Source organism: Perognathus longimembris, chromosome 15 (genome assembly GCF_023159225.1).
Source record: "Perognathus longimembris pacificus isolate PPM17 chromosome 15, ASM2315922v1, whole genome shotgun sequence".
Taxonomy (NCBI): Eukaryota; Metazoa; Chordata; class Mammalia; order Rodentia; family Heteromyidae; genus Perognathus; species Perognathus longimembris.
Window position 1 is genome coordinate 40001810 of NC_063175.1, and position 18767 is coordinate 40020576.

The window sequence follows — 18767 nt, forward strand, 5'->3', positions numbered from 1 at the left end:
AGTCTCTTGTGCCCGCAGCTGGGAGGTCAGGATTCCCATTTCTGGGCCATCCAGGCAGATGTACACACCTCTTTGGGCTACTGAGAAAGCAAAGCAAAGTCAGTAGGAAGGTGGGATGGAAAGGAAGAGTTGCCAGGGAGAAGCCAGAGAATCTCTCTTCTTTCCCAGAATCTGTCACCAACCATAGAACCAGAAGATCATGTGACATCTCAATTCTCAGAGCCTTTCAGACCCCAAAGTCTCCCCTCCCCCCATTCCATGCCCAGCCCTTTTGTCAAAAGAAAGGGAGCCAAATACCCTAGCCTTGGTGCTGGACCAGGCAGGAAGGGGGTGCTTTGCTCAAACACAGCCAAGAGGACAGTCACCAGCAAAGCTGACGACTTGAGAGAGCCAGTGTGAGAAGCCTCTGGGTGATTAGGCCATGTCTGCATTTCTAGAACTGGGAATGGACACAGGTGCCAGGTGTTAAAACTGACAGCCCCTGTCCAGGCTGACCCCAGAGCCTGGAGAGGGTGCATGAGCACTGGGCAAAGGCTGACTAGGCCTCCCGGGGGGGGGGGGCAGGTGGCATTTGGAGCTCTGCCTGTCCCTCTGTCATCCTTTTCTAAGTTGGCCACATTTCTCATCTTTGCTAATTTGTGTGGAGGTGATCAAATGAAGTCCGGTAGGATCAACTGTTCCCCAGAGATTTTAGAGGTGCGGAGTCACTACTCTCTAAGGCTCCTCTTTGGAGGGATAGGTTGTGAATATGTGAGGAGGTGAAGTGGGGGGGGGTGAGGGGAACCTAAACCACCATCTCCTTTCACAGAAGGGGGGACACAGAGGCACAGAGACTTGACCTGTCCAAGATCACAGGATCAGCAAGTTAAAAATGGGTCCAGACTCCAAATAGCCTGGCTCCTGGCTCCACGAGGCCTCCTTGTCCATCGGGTATGTCTTTCTATGTGGCATTTGAGCACCGTCCTAAGGACCTCAGGGCCTCTGGAGACCAGCAAAAGACCCTTAAGAGCTGTGTTGGGAGGGATTCCCCGCACCCCCCAAACATCATGCGGTCAACCAAGGTATGTGCTCAGGCCCAGCCTCATTCTTGCTCCATCTGACCAGCCCACTGGCCAAGCAGCCCTTCCCTAGAGCCCCCCACCGCCCCCCACGGCTTCACGGTGCACTTGGCACCCAGCGTGAGGCCCTCCACGGTGGCAGCGCCGCTCGCTGCGTGCCAGGCAGGGAGAGGTCTCAGCCAGCTCCAGGCCCTTTGGGAAGAGATGCCAGTTCAGACACCAGCAAAAGGGAGGCCTGGGAAACGTCATTTCGGAATATATATACATATATGTATATACGTATACATATATGTATATATATTCATTTCCCTTTGTGTTTGCAAAATAGAAAAGTTCAAACCCACTGGAGGGGGTGCAGAGCGGGTCCCGGAGGGCAGGGGCCAGGGCTAAGGACTGGGATCTACCAGGGCCAGCCTAGTTGTTGGCTTCAGACAAGGAGGCCACGTGGTTGAGCCCCGCGAGCCCAGGAAGGCCGGCCAGGCCTGCGGCCCAGGGGTCTGGCAGCGGAAAGTAGGGCCCCGCGGCGGCCACGTTCTCGGCCAAGGCCAAGGCCAGGAGGCCACCCGCGTTCCTTTCGGCCTCCATCTGCGCACGCCCGAACAGCTTCATCTGCGTCTCCTCGAACTGCCGCTCCAGCTCCTGCAGGCTCAGGGCGCCCTTGGGCGCGGCCAGGAAGTGCTTGGCGGGGCTGGGGCCCGGGAGGCACATGGCAGCGCCGCCCAGGTGGCCGCCCACCTCGCCCAGCGCGGGGGGCATCACGAAGGCCGCCTTGTCGGGTGGGGGCCCCGCGGGCCCGAAGAGCAGGCTGGTGGCCCTCCAGGCGGCCGGCTTGCGCCCACGCCGGGGCCGGGCCATGCGGCAGCTCTGCCGCTTGATGTGGCGGTGCAGGTGGTCGGAGCGCGTGAAGCTCTTGTAGCAGAACTCGCACTGGTAGGGGCGCACGCCCGTGTGGATGCGCATGTGGTTCTTGAGGTCGTAGTTGTGCACGAACTTGGCGTTGCAGTGGATGCACAGGTAGGGCCGCTCCCCCGTGTGCTTCCGCATGTGGATCTTGAGCTTGTCCTGCCTGCAAGGCAGAAGGCGACCGTTAGCCGGGGCGCTGAGAACCCGAGCCCGCTTATCACGATTGGTTCCACCTTCCTCCGGAATCTAAGGCTCCCCTAGTGCCGGGGTGTCCCGCTTCGACTGGCGGGGAGGGGGTGGCAAGCTAAGATCCACCTCGCCTCCTGCTGGATTAGGGAGATGCAGAAGGCACCGCGGCTGGGCGAGGCTGCCCTCCCCTCCCCCAAGGCAGACCATCCTTCCTTCACACCCAAGCTCAGAGTAACTAACCCCTAACCTTCAAACTGCGGGCTGCCTCGCCTCCGGAGAGAAATAGTCACCCCGCAAGTCAGCATTCCGACCCTCCTGGCTCTCTGGGGGTGCAGAAACTTCTGATGTATATGGACTGGGACTGACTCTAATCTCAAACCCTCTCTCCAGGTGACAGGCTTCCCTCTGGGGGTGGGGTGGGGGGTTCATGCTGGGCTCACCCCAGGCCCTGGCTGTTGAGAGCCATTTGTCCGCTGCACTAATCTGGGAGCTCTAGAAGGTGGGGCACACCTTCCAGTCTCCAACCCTGTGGTTTCTTACCCTGAGCCCTTTTTGTCTGCCGACAATTTCAGGGTTTACAAAAGAGCCAGGTGCAACAGGAATGCAGCTAATCCAGGATGAAGCTCTTCGGGGTTTAGGAGTATTATTCCGAGGGAAGGCGAGGTATTGGGTGGGACTCCTGTGAGGGTCTAGGGGCCCCTGCTCCAGCTGCAGACTCATCTCCAGCTTGTGGGGTAATCTTAGGCAGGTTTTGCAAGGGCTCTCACATGGCTGAACTTTCCAGAGCTGATGGGGGGAGTTTGGGCTTGTATGAGCTGAGTCTGTGTCTCTCCTGGTGGTCTTGAAAGGAAAACTGACTTCCTGGGGTTGCTGTTCTAAGGGCTGAGCTCACTAATCCAGTCTATAGAGTTTTTCAATCTGCCTGGGGTGGAGGGGGGCCCCGTGGCAGGGAGTCCTCCCACCATCCTTCTGTAGCTTTCCCCAAAGGACCAGAAGCTGGGACGCTGCGAATCCCATCTCCACAGGCTTGGGTGGAGTCTCTGCCTATCATTGCAGTCACCAATTTGAGGCCAGAGTGGATGTGTCCTTCCTAAAATGGCCAGATTTAAACCATGCTCAGCATACCGCGGAAGACAGCAGGAGCTGCCTTGGCGTCCCCTGGTCGCTAGAGGTCGCACTGGCCCTCATTTCCAAAACAGTACCCGGGGCCAGGCAGGAGAAAGAAGGGCATTCTTGTGAACACTGTGTTAGTGGCAGGAGACCAGAGAGGAGAGTCAGCCCTCCCACGCGGGCTCACTGGGGAGGAGGGCAGCAGGATGGGCAGGGGGAGGGGGACCTAAAGCTGGCTGGTTTGCATACCCTCGACCCAACTCTACCACACTCGCCAATCTTCTGCCCCCCTCCCCCCCAGGGTTCATATCAGTGAGCAATGTTCTCCCCGCCTGCCAAGTCCCTAGGGGACTCTATCTGCATTGACTGTGGTCCTGCCTGGACCCCCTAGGTCCTCACCTGGCAGGTGATGACACCTACTTTCTGGAGTTATGCTCTTCCCAGGTAAGGGCCATTGTGTGTGCCCTTGTCCCTCAGGTAGCAGGCTCAGGCACTCACATGGGCAGGGCGCCTCAGGAATCACCCCTTTTCTCTCCCCCACTCCAGTTCCACCTGGAACATCGAGGCCCAGGGAGGGCAGGAGATGTCACCCAGGTGGTACAGCTAGGTAGACACACAAGCAAGCTCTGAACCTGGGTTTCCTGATGATCACTCTGATGCTCTTCCCAAAGTCCCCAACCCATGAGAGCTGAGGAGCTGGGTGTTCATTCATTCAGCGACAGCCATTCGGCGCCGTACATTCTGTAGCATGGGGGGTGGGGGTGGGGTGGTACCTGCCACCATGACCAGTGCTCTTTCTTTTTCTTTCTAGTACTGAGACTTAAACTCATGGCCTTAGTGTTTTCCCTTTGCTTTCTCATTCAAGGCAAGTGCTGTACGACTAGCACTTCCATTTCTAGCTTTTTTTTTTTTTTTTTTTTTGGAGACAAGCCTTCGGATATTCCTGCCTGGACTGGCTTGAAACTGTGATCCTCAGATCACAGCCTCTTGAGTAGGTAGGATTATAGGCCTGCGCCACCAGCACCCAGCTCCAGTGTTCTTCTGTACTCTGCACGGTGTACAACACTGAACATATGTAGAGCAGCTGCATACGTCACGTTTTGTTGATTGACCAATGACCAGCAGGGCCAGTTTCAAAACTCCCCAGTTCCAACACCAGTGCGCTTCCTGTAACCCTGCATCCCCATCTCTGCCAGCTCAGCCCATCGCCTGGCCTCAGGATCCAGTCAAGGCCACGTGCACAAGCCTGCTCTGCGATCTTTCTCCTCGCTCCGAGATCACACTGCTGGCAACAATGCCATGCACAAGTCCTTCCCTGGGTGAAAAGCAAAAATTCAGACCTGGGCCTGAGACCTGGCCCTAGAAAGGCTGGAAGAGATGTCTCCTAGCCCCTTCCACTCAGGCTTCCTGTGGCCTAGTGATCTGAAATGACTCTTCTTGCCACCCTTGCTAATGACCTTACGTGATCTTGCCAAGGTTACCAGAGCTGTTGGGAGGGCCAGATGGGAAGAAAATAAAGGAGAGAAAGCTGAGCTCTTGGCCTTGAGGGCAGAGCAGGCATCTGATGAGGAAGAGGGGGCTATCAGCATTTGGCTGACACTGACTGGGCCCTTGATATGTTGGCAGGTGATTGTGCTCACACGGGTGACACCATGGCTCATCCCTAGGTGGGTTGTGAGGCGATAGAAGCTGTCCATCTTTTCCCCAAGGGTATATCCTCCATGGCACCTTTGTTGTCTTTAGGGCCAGCCCCTTCTCACCTGCAGCTTCTGCTTCCTGTGTGAGCCCGGCTGTGGGTAGCTATGGGAGGAAGCCTGGAGGAGCGAGCTCCTGGTGGAAGGCTAGTGAGGCATGGGACAGATCTCCATGGCTCCTGATCAAGGACCCAGTGAGAGAAGGATGGGGAGAGAGACACACAGAGGCCTTCACAGGGCCCAGGGCTAGGTAGCAGTGACAGTTGTACCACCCATGGGCGCCTGTCCACCAAGGGAAGCAGTGTCCCTGCTTTTCCTCCCTGGTCAAGTGCTTCCTGTTCCTCAGGGCCTATGACAGAGCTCTTCAGTTGTCACCACTGGGCCTCAGGAAGACTCTGAAGATGGCTTGAAGAGAAAGCTGGGGTCATCTTGGTCAGGACTGTCATTGTCCTGGCCCAAGTCATTTCTTTCTTGAGTTAGACCTCAAAGGGACCATTCTGACCAGGAGCTATCTCTCTGTGGCTAGCGTAGGTGGCACCAACTTTTCTCCTGAAATTAATAGTTTCTTTGGACCAGGCCAGGGAATGTGAACATGGACTTGGGTCCAGGTATGGGAAGAGCCTGGGACAATGGTGACCAGAGCTAGGGTATAGCCTGGAGAAAGCCTGTGAGGTCCTGCCTGGGGATATTTCATATACAGAAAAGATTAATGGTGTCCAATGGGTATGGCTGAGCTGACACCCAGAGCTGACTCAGCAGTGAGGCTCCTGGTGCCAAGGAACAGAGAACTGCATGGTAGAGGCCACAGTCCCTCCTCTTGGATACGCATAGGATGAAGGTGCAGGCAGGGCATTGGAGGAAGGTGTTCTGTTGGAAAGAATCATACTCCTCCACCTTAGCAGTGGTACCCCACAGAGCACAGAGCATCTGAAAATGGGCATATGGGAGGTATAAGGCCCAGAGCCCAAGCCTAAGGACCGCTGCCTAGGGTAAAGACAGGCCTTGCAGAGACAGAAGCTTGTCTGTGAATCATGAGTCAGACTGCAGATGGAGGAGTTGTACCCTAGAGGACATCTGTGGGCAGTGTCACAGCCCCTCTCAGACACTCCTGCGGAAGAGCATCTAGGTGGGGAAAAGGGAAAGCACAATGCATCATGGCAGGGGGACACAACCAAACAGCAGGACCCCATGGAATGGCTGCAAGAAGACTTGATTACGGAGAGTCACAGGGAAACCTCAACTCAGATAGGCCAGGGTTGGGCATCTTTAGGTAGCCTTGCGGGGCAGCTCATCTCCCCTGCCCCAGTGTGTGTGGGGGGGGGAGTAGATAAGAAAGGGCCAGTGGTTCTGAAGAATGTGACAGGGAGGAGGAAGGGAGCACTCAGCACGAAGACAGCCACAGCCCATGGTGAGAAATGAAGACTCTGAGGGAAATCACAGAACAATCTCCTCCACCCCTCCTGCCCTCTGCCCCTGGGCTTTCTCTGCTTCTGGGAGAGGAAGCCCCAAAGCTTATCTGGTCCTGAGAGTCAGAGCCCAGTGGGAACTGAGGGAAGGGAAGTGGGGTCGGGGCTGGATGGCAGATGCTGCAGCTGGAGACAGGCCTGGAACCCAGATGGCTGTCATCCCCACCGAGCAGGAGGAACCCGAGGGCAGCCAGGCAAATGGCTGCGGGGCTGGAACCATCTCATGCCTAATCTGGCCTGGAGGGGTAGGGAGACCACAGATACTGAGGCCTCCCCGAAGTGGCCATCAGGAATGTACTGGGAGGGAGTATTCTGGAATGTCATCCTCCCTACAAAATAGCATTGCTGCCCCAACCAGGAGGCCGCTGGAGAATGTTCCAGAGTCTAGAGGGCCGTGCCTACTCAAGTTTAAAACTTTTCCTAGTGAAGGTGGGGTCTACACCCTGGCTATCCCTGCATGTACCTCACAGAAGGCTGGTGTAGGAAAGGCCGTGGAGGAGAGGGGAAGGCAGATACAGGGTGCTGAGTAGGATCACTGAGCTACTCATACCACTGAAGCCACCCGCTGGGGTGTTCCCAGTGTCAACCATCTGCCAAGTGACAGGCACAAGAAACCCAGGAGGAGGAGCCAGGCTAGGCAGGCCAGGGCTCTCCAGGTTGATTCAATGGCCCAGATCTGGATTGGATCTTTGAGGTCATTCTCAGGGGGCCTGGCTGTTTCAGGCTGGAGCAAGCCCTGTGCTGAAGGTGGATGTGTAAGTCCCCTTGAGCTTGACCTTCACATGAGCTTGGTATTATTATCTCCCTGCCATTGGTGAAGCCTTGTCTAGTAGGTATTGTCACCCAGCCCTATGAAGCTAAGTGAACTCGGAGGGAATAAAAGGAGCTGAGATGGCTAGCATTGCCCAACAGGACATCTGTGTGACGGGGCCATTATTAAGGAACACTCAGGGGGAAGTAGATCTCAGGAACTTGGGGTGCAGCTACTCTGCGGGATATTCATAGTGTCCTGAGGGCAGCTGGAGCTTCCAGCTGCGCACTTCGATGGCTCTCTGCTGTCATCTCCATGCCTCTGGCCCTGTCCCAGCCCCCCTTCCTCCTTCCCCCCGCATCCCCCTGCCCTCAGCTTCGTCTGCGCACCTGGTGAAGCGGACCTCGCAGATGTTGCACATATATGGCTTCTCCCCAGTGTGGGTTCGCATGTGCCGTGGCAGCTTCCCAGCCCCCATGATGACCTTGTGGCAGATGGGGCACTGCTGAGAGGCCTTGGGCTTCAGCTTGCGCTCCTCCACCAGGGGCCACGGTGGGAAGAGGCTCCCCAGGTGGGTGGCACTCAGGAAGTTGAGATAGGCACCATAGTCGTTCTCTGCCTTGATGGGGCCCAGCGGGCCCCCGGGCAGGTCAGGGAACATGTCCTTGAAGAAATCGCTAGGGAAGGGTGGGGGTGGGGGCGGGGGCAGCTCTTCCTTCTCCTCTTCCTTGATCTTCCGGTTCTTGATGACTAGATCCAGTGGCCCGCTGTCCATGGACTGCTCGGGCAACTGGGCAAAGGCACCAAAGTCCCCTGGCCAGAGGTGAGGGAAGAAGTCTGGGGTGAATGGAGATAAGGTGGGTCTGTCAGGGATGTTAGCTTTAGGGTACAAGTTCTCCCTCAGCAGAGATTCAATGGAGAAATCCCGGATCACCCCCAGATGGCCAGGACTGTCGGCTGGAAAGGAATCGGGAAAGTCTCTGGGGGCGTCTGAGTAGGCGTTCTCCGTGAGATGGTCAGTTTTGGAGGGGCTTTGGTGGCAGTTGATGTCCTGGGGGTCAGGCAAGTTTTCTTGATCAGCAAAGTCCTCTGTGTCATCGTCCTCCTCCTCTTCCTCCTCTTCCTCTTCTTCGTCCTCCTCATCGTCATCATCTTCATCATCGTCATCATCTTCCTTGTCATCCTCCTCACCGCCATCACCACCAGGCTCCATGATCTCCAGGCAGACATTCACAATGCACTGAATCTCCAGCATCCTGGCGGCATTGAGGATGTGTTTGACATTGGCGGCGGTGATGGTGAGTGTGGAGGTATAGGCAAACTCCAAGATGGCGGCCAGGGCCTCAGGCTGGACGAAGTCGATCTCGTAGACGTAGGGCTGGCTGGTTAGGCTGCCAGCAGTGAAGAGCTTCTTGAAGTACTTGCTGCAGGCGGCCAGCACGGAGCGGTGGGTGGGATACTCCTGTTCCTGGACCACAAGCAGCACGTCACACAGAAGGCCAGCGTGTCGCTGCTCATTGAGGCTGCATAGGAGTTCACTGCTGTGGTTGGGGAAGGGGATGCCGATGAGCTCATCAATGCCATTGGCCATGTTCTCAGCCAGAGCCCTGTAGGGATAAACAGAGAGGAAGATGGGTTAGTGAGTACGGCCCCGGGATTGCCTCTGCTGGCCTACTTCTCAGCTTTGCCAAGCCTCAGGCTACAAGACAGCCTGGTTCAAGAGGGAGCTTTGCTCTGCACTCGATGACTCTGGGCTTCTTACTAGGTAGCGGGCATCAGTTATTTAGCAAAAGCCACAGAGGCCTCTCCCAGGCTCGATGCATCGGATTCCACTCAGTTACCGTGGCTTTGTGGCATGCCAGGATGAAGGGCCACATGAAACCCAGCTGTCGCATGCATTCCAGGGACTGCATCCTCCTCTTACATAAACACCACCTGGTGCTTCTGCTGAGAATTGTTGTCTCTGGTTTGTTTCACAAACCCTGGGACAGTGTAACCCATTCACATTTTGCACTGGCTACCAGGAAGCTTAAAATCAATTTTGTGGTCCATCTTCAGCCAGTGAATGGGGGCCTCATGGCATATGTTTTGCCTTCTGACCTTATCCTGGCTTCGTTGTAGCTGACAGTTTCCTTTCACTTACAAATCTTGATTTAAAAAAAATATTAATGGCCTATCCATGTATAGCTGTGAGCTGTTTCATTTTTATATATAGACATTTAAATCAACACAGACACAAGTACATGGTGAATTGATTTATCATGTTTGTGTTCCCTTAGACACACAGATATATAAACCCTTAGGAGAAGCTGCTTCTGAGATACTTGGTTTTTGTGGATAGCCCCTGACTCGTGATGGTGTGATTTAAGGTTTTTTTTTTTACTGCAGTGGTGTGACAATGTACCCATACAATTTTATGTTTCATGTTTACGAAGCACTAAGATATTGAACACTTGGTTAACATTTCCAACCTAGATTAAAAAAAAAATTGGCCCTACTTGTCATGCAAAGCCTCACCATGATGCATGAATAAGTCCTGGCAAAGGTCTGACCCTTAACTGTGGTCAGCTAAAACAAGGAGAAAGAAAGAGAAAAATGGCAAACCAGGTGCCAGCGGGAAGAGCTCTGGGGACCTTCACACAATCCCACCTGTTCAGGAGGTTCCCCAAAGTGGAGGCCTGCTTTCTATCCTTTCCCTCTGTAGGCCAGAGACCCACAGGCCCGGCCTTGGATCCCTAACCATCCATTGGGTGAGTCCGCACTGTGAAAGCACTGCCCTGGGCTCTGAGAATGCAGAGAAAACCAAGAAGGCCCTGCCCTGTGGGGACAGAACTACTCTATGAAAGGGAAGCATGCTTCACCTAAGACAAATACAAATGACAAATCAGACAGCTTCTTTGAAAAGGTATTCAACACTGTCAACCATTTCAGAAGGGTAACTTAAAGCCACTTAAAGTCATATGCCTTCTAGAATGGTTGAAATACAAAATAGTGACAATACCAAATGCTGGTGATGATCTTTTCTCCACTTCAGTTTCTGGGTCTCTCCAGATTTTGGTCTTTTTTTTTTTTTTTTTTTTGGCTACTCCTGGGCTATTCAGCTTGTCTTCTCCTGAAGCTCTTCCTCCACAGTAGTTGTGGGACAATATTTACTATGGCTTGGAGCCACTCAGCTCCAAAGTGGTTTGTTATACAGAAATAAGTAACTGGGAGGAGGGTGCTGTTCATTTCCCAGACATCACACATCTCTGATTTTTATCATGACAGTTTACTGACAGATGGCTGTTAAATGTCTCAGTCTAACAAAGTCCATGTTATTACAAATATGTTTTAGTAGATGAAAGCAAATTTATCAAAGAAGTGACAGGTTTTGTTTTTTTTTTCTAATTTCCCCAAAGCCAGCCTGGAGGGAGCAGGGTTCTGACCTCAGATGGGGTCTTCTTTTTTGAAAAGATTGTGAGTAAATTGCCCTTCCACTATTAGGTAGAAAGCCAAGGTCAATCCAACTCAGGGAAATTAGTTCTTTATGGAGAGCCACATTTTCTTGTTTACTGAGGACTTACTCCTTTAAAGCTTGTAATGTCCAAACAAATAATGTCTCCAAATGTTTCTGAGGGGAAATTCCCACCTTCCTCAAGCATTTCTCTGCCTGGGCCTGGGCCTATGTGCCTGTGTGTTGGTGCTCAACTCTATGAGTGTTGGCCAAGTCCCCAAGGAGCAAAGAGTGGGTAGTTAGGATCTAGAATGAGGAAACTGTACTGTGATTTTAGGAGATCTCTCCAACTCCCTGGGCTCTTTCTATGTCACTGGATGGACATATCCTGACAATGAGCTTAGGAAGTAGGCAATAAAGCCTGGTGACCCTGGATTTGAAGGCTGGCCTGCCTAGCAGCGATTCTCACTCTGTCTTGCTTTGTGGTCTCGCTTCCATCCTTGGGCGAAAGGATGTAACCATGGTAGCTCAGAGTTGTTTTTCTAGGCAGGAGACTAACCTGGGAGTGGAGGCCAAGAGGGCTGAGCTGTGGTCAGCTGTGGGGGGAAGGCTGCCACTCTCTGGTTCATTGTCTCTTTGGGAAGAAGCACCTCTGCCCCATGCTCTGGGAGCTTTGCCTGATGACCCTGAGATTCCCAGGCCCTGTTGGGCAGGCAGACAGCTGTGTCCCAAAGGGGATGCCAGGCCCATCCCCCACCTTCCCTTCCCGAGCCCAAACAAGGGTGGTTTGTCTCCAAGAATAATATACACAGGGGGGAAAAAAATTAAACCTGTGCACACACACACACACACACACACACACCCTCTCAACAGCTGGTAGGAAGGGGATAGACATACATACACAAACATTCAACCATATATAAAATTAAGAAGTAAGGAGAAAGAAGGGGCCAAAATGTAGAAAAGAAGTAAAGGGAAGAGTGCAGGGCAGGGGATAGAAACCACCTTAGGTATGGCTACCATTCCAGAATGGACTGGGCCTCCGCCTCCCTGGAAGGCTCAGAAACCTGGCAAGTTTCACAAAGATATGGTATTGGGTTATTCAACTGTAAAATGAGAGCAGGCAATCTCTCTCAGAGAGACCTGTGCTCCCTTCTTTCCAATTCCAGGGGCAGCAAGCCAGGAAGGTGACCAGCACTGACCATCACATCCAAGACTAGCCACTATTTATCAAGTGCCTGTCAGCTAACCTGACTGCAAATCCTTCCTCAAAAAGAACAAGGGTAGTTCGGTGCTGTGGCTCATGACTGTAATCCTAGCTACTCAGGAAGCTGAGATCTGAGGAATGCAGTCCGAACCCAGCCCAGGCAGAAAAGTCCTTGTGAGACTCTTATCTCCAATCCACCACTCAAAAACCAAAAGTGGAGCTGTGGCTCAAAGTGGTAGAGTCCCAGCCATGAGTAAAAAAAAGAGAAGAGCTCAGGGAAAGAACCCAGGCCTCGAGTTCGAGCCCTAGGACCAACAAAATTAAACACACACACACACACACACACACACACACACGTGTGAAAGGTGCATTTTTCTACTTGTATCTGTAGTACCTACCATGCCCTGCTAAACTCAGTTGCATCTGATGTCCAAGCTTTTGTTTGTTGGCAGGAGCATTTGAGCTCTACCCAGGAAGGCTGATTGCCACTCTAGGGTGTGAGGGTGTGTTCCATGGTGCCGAGGGTCACACCCTCAGGTAACTAAGGGGAACAAGGCCCAGGGCTAAGTGCAAATGGGGGGGCATGGATAGAAAGACACTGACCCCTGTGGGAGGGGAATCAGGAAGCCTTCCAGGAGTGGGCCCTTTGTCCGAACTGTGAAGGAGAAAGAGGATTTCGTTGGAAATAGCACGAATGTATTCCACATCATTTGGATCTGGAAAGGTTTGGATTTCTCGAGTTCCTTCCAAAAATGTGATTAACCCCAGATACTCTGAATGGGATCACACCAAGAATGTTTTCAGCCAGCGTGGGTCTGGAGCCATATTTAGCAGGAGGCCAGGGTGAGGCATCTGCCCTGTTCTTGGGCAGATGGATGACTTATGGGACTTGGGCTGGTTTTGCTCTTCTGAGCAAGGGGGGAAATGTCTCCCTCCCAGTGTGGCTGCAAGGCTCAAATGAGGTAATGCACTTTAGGTGCTCTGATACAGAGCTCAGCCATTGCCAGCATTCTGAAGTCCAGGAAGGATACAGGTCCCTCATGGGCTGGGGTCTAGGCTGGGATGGGATCATTCCAGAAGTTAACATGGTTTCCATACTTTTGTGATCTCTGCTACGACACACAAAGACATTGCAAACAGTGCTTCTGAGCTCCAGAGCCACCCGTGGCAGGTGCAAGGACAGCACAGTGTACCTCCTGTCTCAGGGACTCCAAGCCCAGTGAAGCTGGCAAGGCTGGCACACAAAATGTAGCCATTTTATACATGGGGAACAAAGAGATACGGGAAAAAGCCTGTATCCAGGATAACATGGTGCATTAGCATCAGAGATAGAACCTAAACAAGAGTGTTCTAATGGGCACCCCCCCACACACCCAATTAGTTCGAAAAGCCTCCAAACTAGATGCAGGGCTGCCTGGCTAGCTGAGATCCCCTGTTCTTGATTTTCCAAGGTGCATGGCATGCACATCACATGCCCCAGCTATTTCCAACTTCCTGATCTGGAGAAGGGGCAAGTGACAATGTCAGTCTCACTGCATGGTGTGTGAGTGGAGTAATTTGGTTCGAAGCACCAGGCCCATTTGGGATATTTATAAGAGCCATTTCCTCCCCCAAGATGGCCTGCTGCAGGATAAGGCCTGTTTCTTCGATGTCTGTGTTTTCCCTGGGACACCAGCAAATAGAACCTGGTGGACCTATGTGAATGAGATCCACTGAAATCAATAAAGGAGACAGACTTGATGTTAAAAATGTTGGTAGGATGCCTCAAACTCTTTGCTTTGGGAATACTTGATATTTGAACACAGCTCTGTCATTCATAAGCTACTTCTAATCATTTCATCCTTACCACTCCTTGTTTGGTGGGGAACAGAGAGGCTAATAGACCTGCCCGTGTCACATAGCTAGAAAGCAGCTTATATACTATTGCTTGCTTGTCCTCCCAGGCTGCTTTGGTGGTGTGATTGTAGGGGCGATTCTAGTGTTATGATCCACAGTTTCAGTGTTTCCCTGAATTCCTCTTGGTTAATCAAATCTGAGGCTCAGGACGGGGCTCCCATCTGTCAAATCTCCAGAGCAGGCCGCCATGCCAGCAGACTCCCAGTGCCCGGGGAGCCCAGCCAGCCCCATCTTCTACCACTCTCTGCTCTTCCCTGCCCAGGCCTGGAGCTTCCGAGCCACCTGGAAGAATTGGTGGTTACTGTGAAAGGGTGGAAAAGTTGTGGTTTTCCTTTCCAGACCTGGGACAAGGTGGGGCAGCTACCTGGATCTTTGGAGCAGGTCCTTAGGCCTGGGTCTAAAGCAGTGAAACCCACAAGGTAGTGGCGGCTCCAGTAGGAGAGAAGGCAGGAAGGCCTGGCCAAAGCAATGGCCAGCCCCTGTCTCTGCTAGGTACACCCCACCCTGCCTTTGGCAGTTTCCCCAGGCAAGGTGGCTACTCCCCTTGGCCCGAGAATGCCCTTGAGCCTGGGCTGCCCCAGGGGATGGGAGGCTAGGTGGGGCTACTTCCACCACCAACCTACACAGTGGCTATGAATACCCTGGGCAGAGTGCTCACTGGTTGAAGCCTGTCTCACCTGTCCTGCCACCCTGCCAAGATATGCCAGTCCCCAGCAAGGCATGGCCTCATGAAGCACAGTCCCCTCTCCTGGGTCTGTGCAGTGGGGCCCTGAGCTTTTCTTCCCCTGCCAAAGGTGTCAGCCATCCAGATGTTTCCTTACAGCAGAAAGGCAGGCCCTCCTTAACTCCCACAATCATACACCACCTTCCTTTTCCACACTATACCCGATCCCTTCCCATGTCTCCCCCCACCCCCCCAAAAAAAAGACCTGTGGAGCTTTGGCAGAGGCCAGACTTGGGAAGCAGGGACCCCCAGGTTCTCCTCTTCGCCCTAGGTTTCCTCCTGTGACCAGGCACTCAGTCCCTGCTCTGGGTGTTCTAGTAAGCCCCTAAGGTGACCGACCATGTGCCCGTTGTGCCTGCCTTTCAGAAGCACTTGTCCCCACCCACCTTTCACGACCTCTGTGGCTAGATGATTATTATATCCACTTTGCTGATGAGAAATAGAGGCTCCTGCTGGTGAATGGAACCCCCTGCCCCCAAGGTCACAGAACTAGCTGAATGACAGAGATCCCACCCCCCCCTCAGGCTTGGTCTGATGTATCAAGCTGTGTACACTCCAGATAGCGTGTGGGGCAAGCTGTCACCCTGCACCTCAGCAGCAGAGGCACCTCTTCCGACTCCATCCGCCCCCTGCCTCCCACCCCACTTTGCTCTGGTAGACTTTCAAGCTGCGTTTTAAAAAAATTATTCATTCCCCCTTTATTTATTACAGGGCAGGGGCAATGGAGAGAGGGAGATTTGTTTTTCGCTTAAGAAAAAACTGTCCACTACTTTTTCTTTATGTTTCAAAATAAAGGATTTACTACTTGTGTTTATTACAGGCGATTTCCTGAGCTAGAAAACTCCTTGGGAGGCTTATTAAACCTTATTAAACTACAAAAAATTTAGATAATAAAATAAATCACTCGTTTCCCATAAACAGCACCAGGCACGTGTTACTGCATTTGAGGGGCCCGGCTCTCCCTGGCTGCCTTTTCGGGAGGAGTCCCCATGCAGGACTGCAGTGGCTTCCTGGAGTCTGTGTCAACACAAAGTTACAACTTCCTGCAGGCTGGGGGACACACACGTTATTCCCCCAGAGGAGCCCTAGTCTGCAAAAGTTCTGCCGCCCAGTGGGCCACTCTGAGGAAGAGTCATTGTCCTAAGTAACTTAAATGAGCTCTAATTGTATCCTCGTAAAAATCCCATGAGAAGCCGGGCCCCAGTGGCTCACACCTATAACCCTAGCTACTCAGGAGGCTGAGATCTGAGGATCATGGTTGGAAGTCAGTCCAGGCAGGGAAGTCCCCATGAGACTCTTATCTCCAATCAATCAATCAATCAATCAATCAAAAACCAGAAATAGAGCTGTGGCACAAAGTGGTAGAGCACTAGCCTTGATCAAAAAAGCTCAGGCATAGTGCCCAGGCCCTGAGTTCAAGCCCTACTATCAACCAAGAAAAAATCCCATGAGGCAGTTACTATCATCATCATCACCATCACCACCACCATCATCATCATCATCACCATCACCATCACCATCATCATCATCATCATCATCATCATCACCATCACCATCATCATCTAGTCAGATTTCAAATTAGGAAACTGAGGTAGAGTTGAGACCTGAAGCCAAGCATCAATGCCCCAGGTTTCCTAGGCAGTCTTCCTCTTCATAGCCACAAGGATTACCCATTTCCCTAAGTGTTGGAGAAACAGGGGTTCAAGAAATGGGGCTCCTGGTCTTAAGACTTCACAGAAGAGTGAGAGAAAGAGACAAGGTTCCAAATGAGTGCTCTGTGCTAGTTAGTGCAGGGGTGTGGACAAGGCACATTGGGTCAGAGGTCAGGGGCTCTGCTGGGCTCAGGGAGGGACATCGTGAAAGCCCCCAGGCAGCCTGGGCGTGGGGCCAGAGAGCAGAACATTCCAGCAAGATGGACAGCATGTGCTAGGTGAGACTCAGAGGCTGAGCAAGAGTGTCATGTTGCAGACAGGAGTATTGAGTGGTGTGGGGCTGGTAATGGGTTCAAAGGTAAGGTGGGCGAGTTCGGGGACTAACAGGCCTGGGGATAGGGAAGAGGTTGGAAGGTAACAGATCACAGTGGGTGGGAAGGTGAGGCAGGGAGACCAGGAGCCTCCCAAGCATCTGGACTCTGTTAAAGAGGCCACGGAAGGTTGCGGGTGGGAGGGGACTGTGCTTGGTGTTGCATTTGAGGAGGGTGTCAGCATCCAGTTAGAAGATTGTAGCTTCCCACCCAGGCAGCTGCTTCTCATTATCCCCAGCCACTCCCTGCCCTTCTCTTACCCCAGACCTTGTGGTGCAGAATCCGGTCTGGGAGTGGTCCCTGTGGGGTGGCAGCTGTGGGAGGAAGGAGGGGAGAATCACAGCCCAAGCCTGGCACAGGTGTGCAATGTCCTGGTTACCTCTCATCCGTTGAAATTGTGTCTCCCTCCTCTGTGCACCCCAATTTGGAGACAAAGCTTAAGTCAGGGGTCCAGCCAGATGCCACAGGATCCTAGCCCTGCCTGTGTTTTCCAAAGGAAATGAAACCTCAGATTTGCTTCTGAACTTGTGCTTTTCTTCTATGCAAACGCCATTCACCAAGAGAACCGCCTGGCATGTGGCTAGGAACGAACACATTGGAAGCTTGCAATTTTCAGGCTTAATTGCAGTTATGCATGATATTATAGAGAGCTTTTATGGCCCCAAGAAAGTCCAAGCATTTCCTCTTCCTATTTATACTTGTGTCCAGTTTCTCCTTAGCTATAATTTCCTTTATTGCCTACTGCAGACACTGAGAGCTATTGGGTGCTAGGAAGCCTTTCCATAGAAAGAGCAATTAGGATGCAAGCTGGACACACTCACCTGCCACAGATCGTTTCCTCCCGGAATCCTGCTACTGGTCCCTCCCCCATGTGTTTGGCCTAGGTTCATGATGTTCCTGACTTTTCAATGTATCTATACCTGATATGGAAAGCTTCTAGCTTCCCTGAGCAGAGAAGACTAACTCACAAGGAGCAGTAGGAACTCAAAAGGAGTCCAGGGTAGGGCGGGGGTCCTGCAATCAGGGCTATAGGAGCCAGGGAGTCATAGGTGGATATCTGGCCAGGCCCCTAGTGCTGGGCTATCTCCATGGTCATAAAAGAGCGACTTGATAGCTTACAGCTGCATGACAGTGCAGAGCAAGCCCTGATCTATGGTGTGTCAGGTGCAAATTTCAGGGGACAGTAACTACCTTCCCTCTGCTAACATTTACTCTGGCTGCAGGAACCCAGCTCCAAGGACGGAATTCTTCCATATTGTTGGGGAAGAAGACTATAGCTTTCAGCCCCTAGTATAGTAGCCACTTCCAACACATTTTCTTCCAGTCACCACCACTAATATAACTGCTTTGAAATTTTTGGTCTCCAGACAACCATTGAAAATATTCTCAAGAAGCCTGGCTGATACACCAGAGAGCTAGTGTGAGCACAATAGTTTCTATTCCTCTGGACTGTCTGCTTCCTTTGGAAGCCTTGAGATCAGAAATGTTCAATGAGAATATAAGTTTAAAAAGTTAGAAAAGAGGTCAGGATCTAGCGACTCTTGCCTATAATCCTTGCTACTCAGGGATCCCAGTTTGAAGTCAGCCTGGGCAGCAAAGTCTGTGAAACTCTGATCTTCACATTAGCCATGAAAATGCTAGAAGCAGAGCTATGGCTCAAGTGGTAGAGAACCAGCCTTGAGCCAAAAAGCTAAGGAACAGCATCAAAGTCCCAAGTTCAAACGTTGGTACCAGCGTGCACATGCGCGCGCGCACACACACACACACACACACACACACACACTAGCAAAGAGTTTGCAAGAAATCATTCTTTGCTGATGAGAAGATTGGGTACTTTCCACTACAAATAATAGATGAGATCAAAAATCTGTAAGAAGATTCCATTTACTTGGCAAGAAGAATAGAAACAACACCTAGGAATAAGGTCATAAGGAAATTTCAAGATATAGAGCAAGAAAGTTTTCAGAAACCACTGAAACACATTCTAAAAAGACTTACTAAGACAATAGGAAGATAGGCCCTGTTCTCTGATAAGGAGTGACAATATTGTAAAGATGCCAATTCCATTTTAATCATTTCAACAAATGCTATATGATCGCAATAAAAACATCAACCAGGATTTCTATTGATATTAGAGAAGCTGATTCTTAAGTCCATATAGAAAAATAAACATTTAAGAAAAGCCAAGACATTTTTTAAACAGATGAATCATGGGACTAGGGAGATTATCCCTCAAGTATTCCTACCAGATAGGAAAACACATTAGAGAACCACCAAGTAAACTAATGGGTACAGGATTGCACACAGAAAGAA

The 18767-nt window shown here is 51.9% G+C and overlaps 1 protein-coding gene across 3 annotated transcripts in view; it reads right to left on the bottom strand.

Moving 5' to 3' along the window:
* Nucleotides 1-1362: 1362 nt before the first annotated feature.
* The window catches only part of Zbtb7c (zinc finger and BTB domain containing 7C), a 280865-nt gene continuing 263460 nt past the window's right edge, over nt 1363-18767 (bottom strand). For all 3 annotated transcript variants that reach the window (XM_048363509.1, XM_048363510.1, XM_048363508.1), the window contains 2 exons: nt 7561-8778; nt 1363-2124 (listed from right to left, as the gene is read on the bottom strand). In XM_048363509.1, coding sequence (XP_048219466.1) covers nt 1473-2124; nt 7561-8762 — 1854 coding nt within the window. In that variant the 5' untranslated portion in view covers nt 8763-8778 and the 3' untranslated portion in view covers nt 1363-1472. The remainder of the gene's footprint in view (nt 2125-7560; nt 8779-18767) is intronic.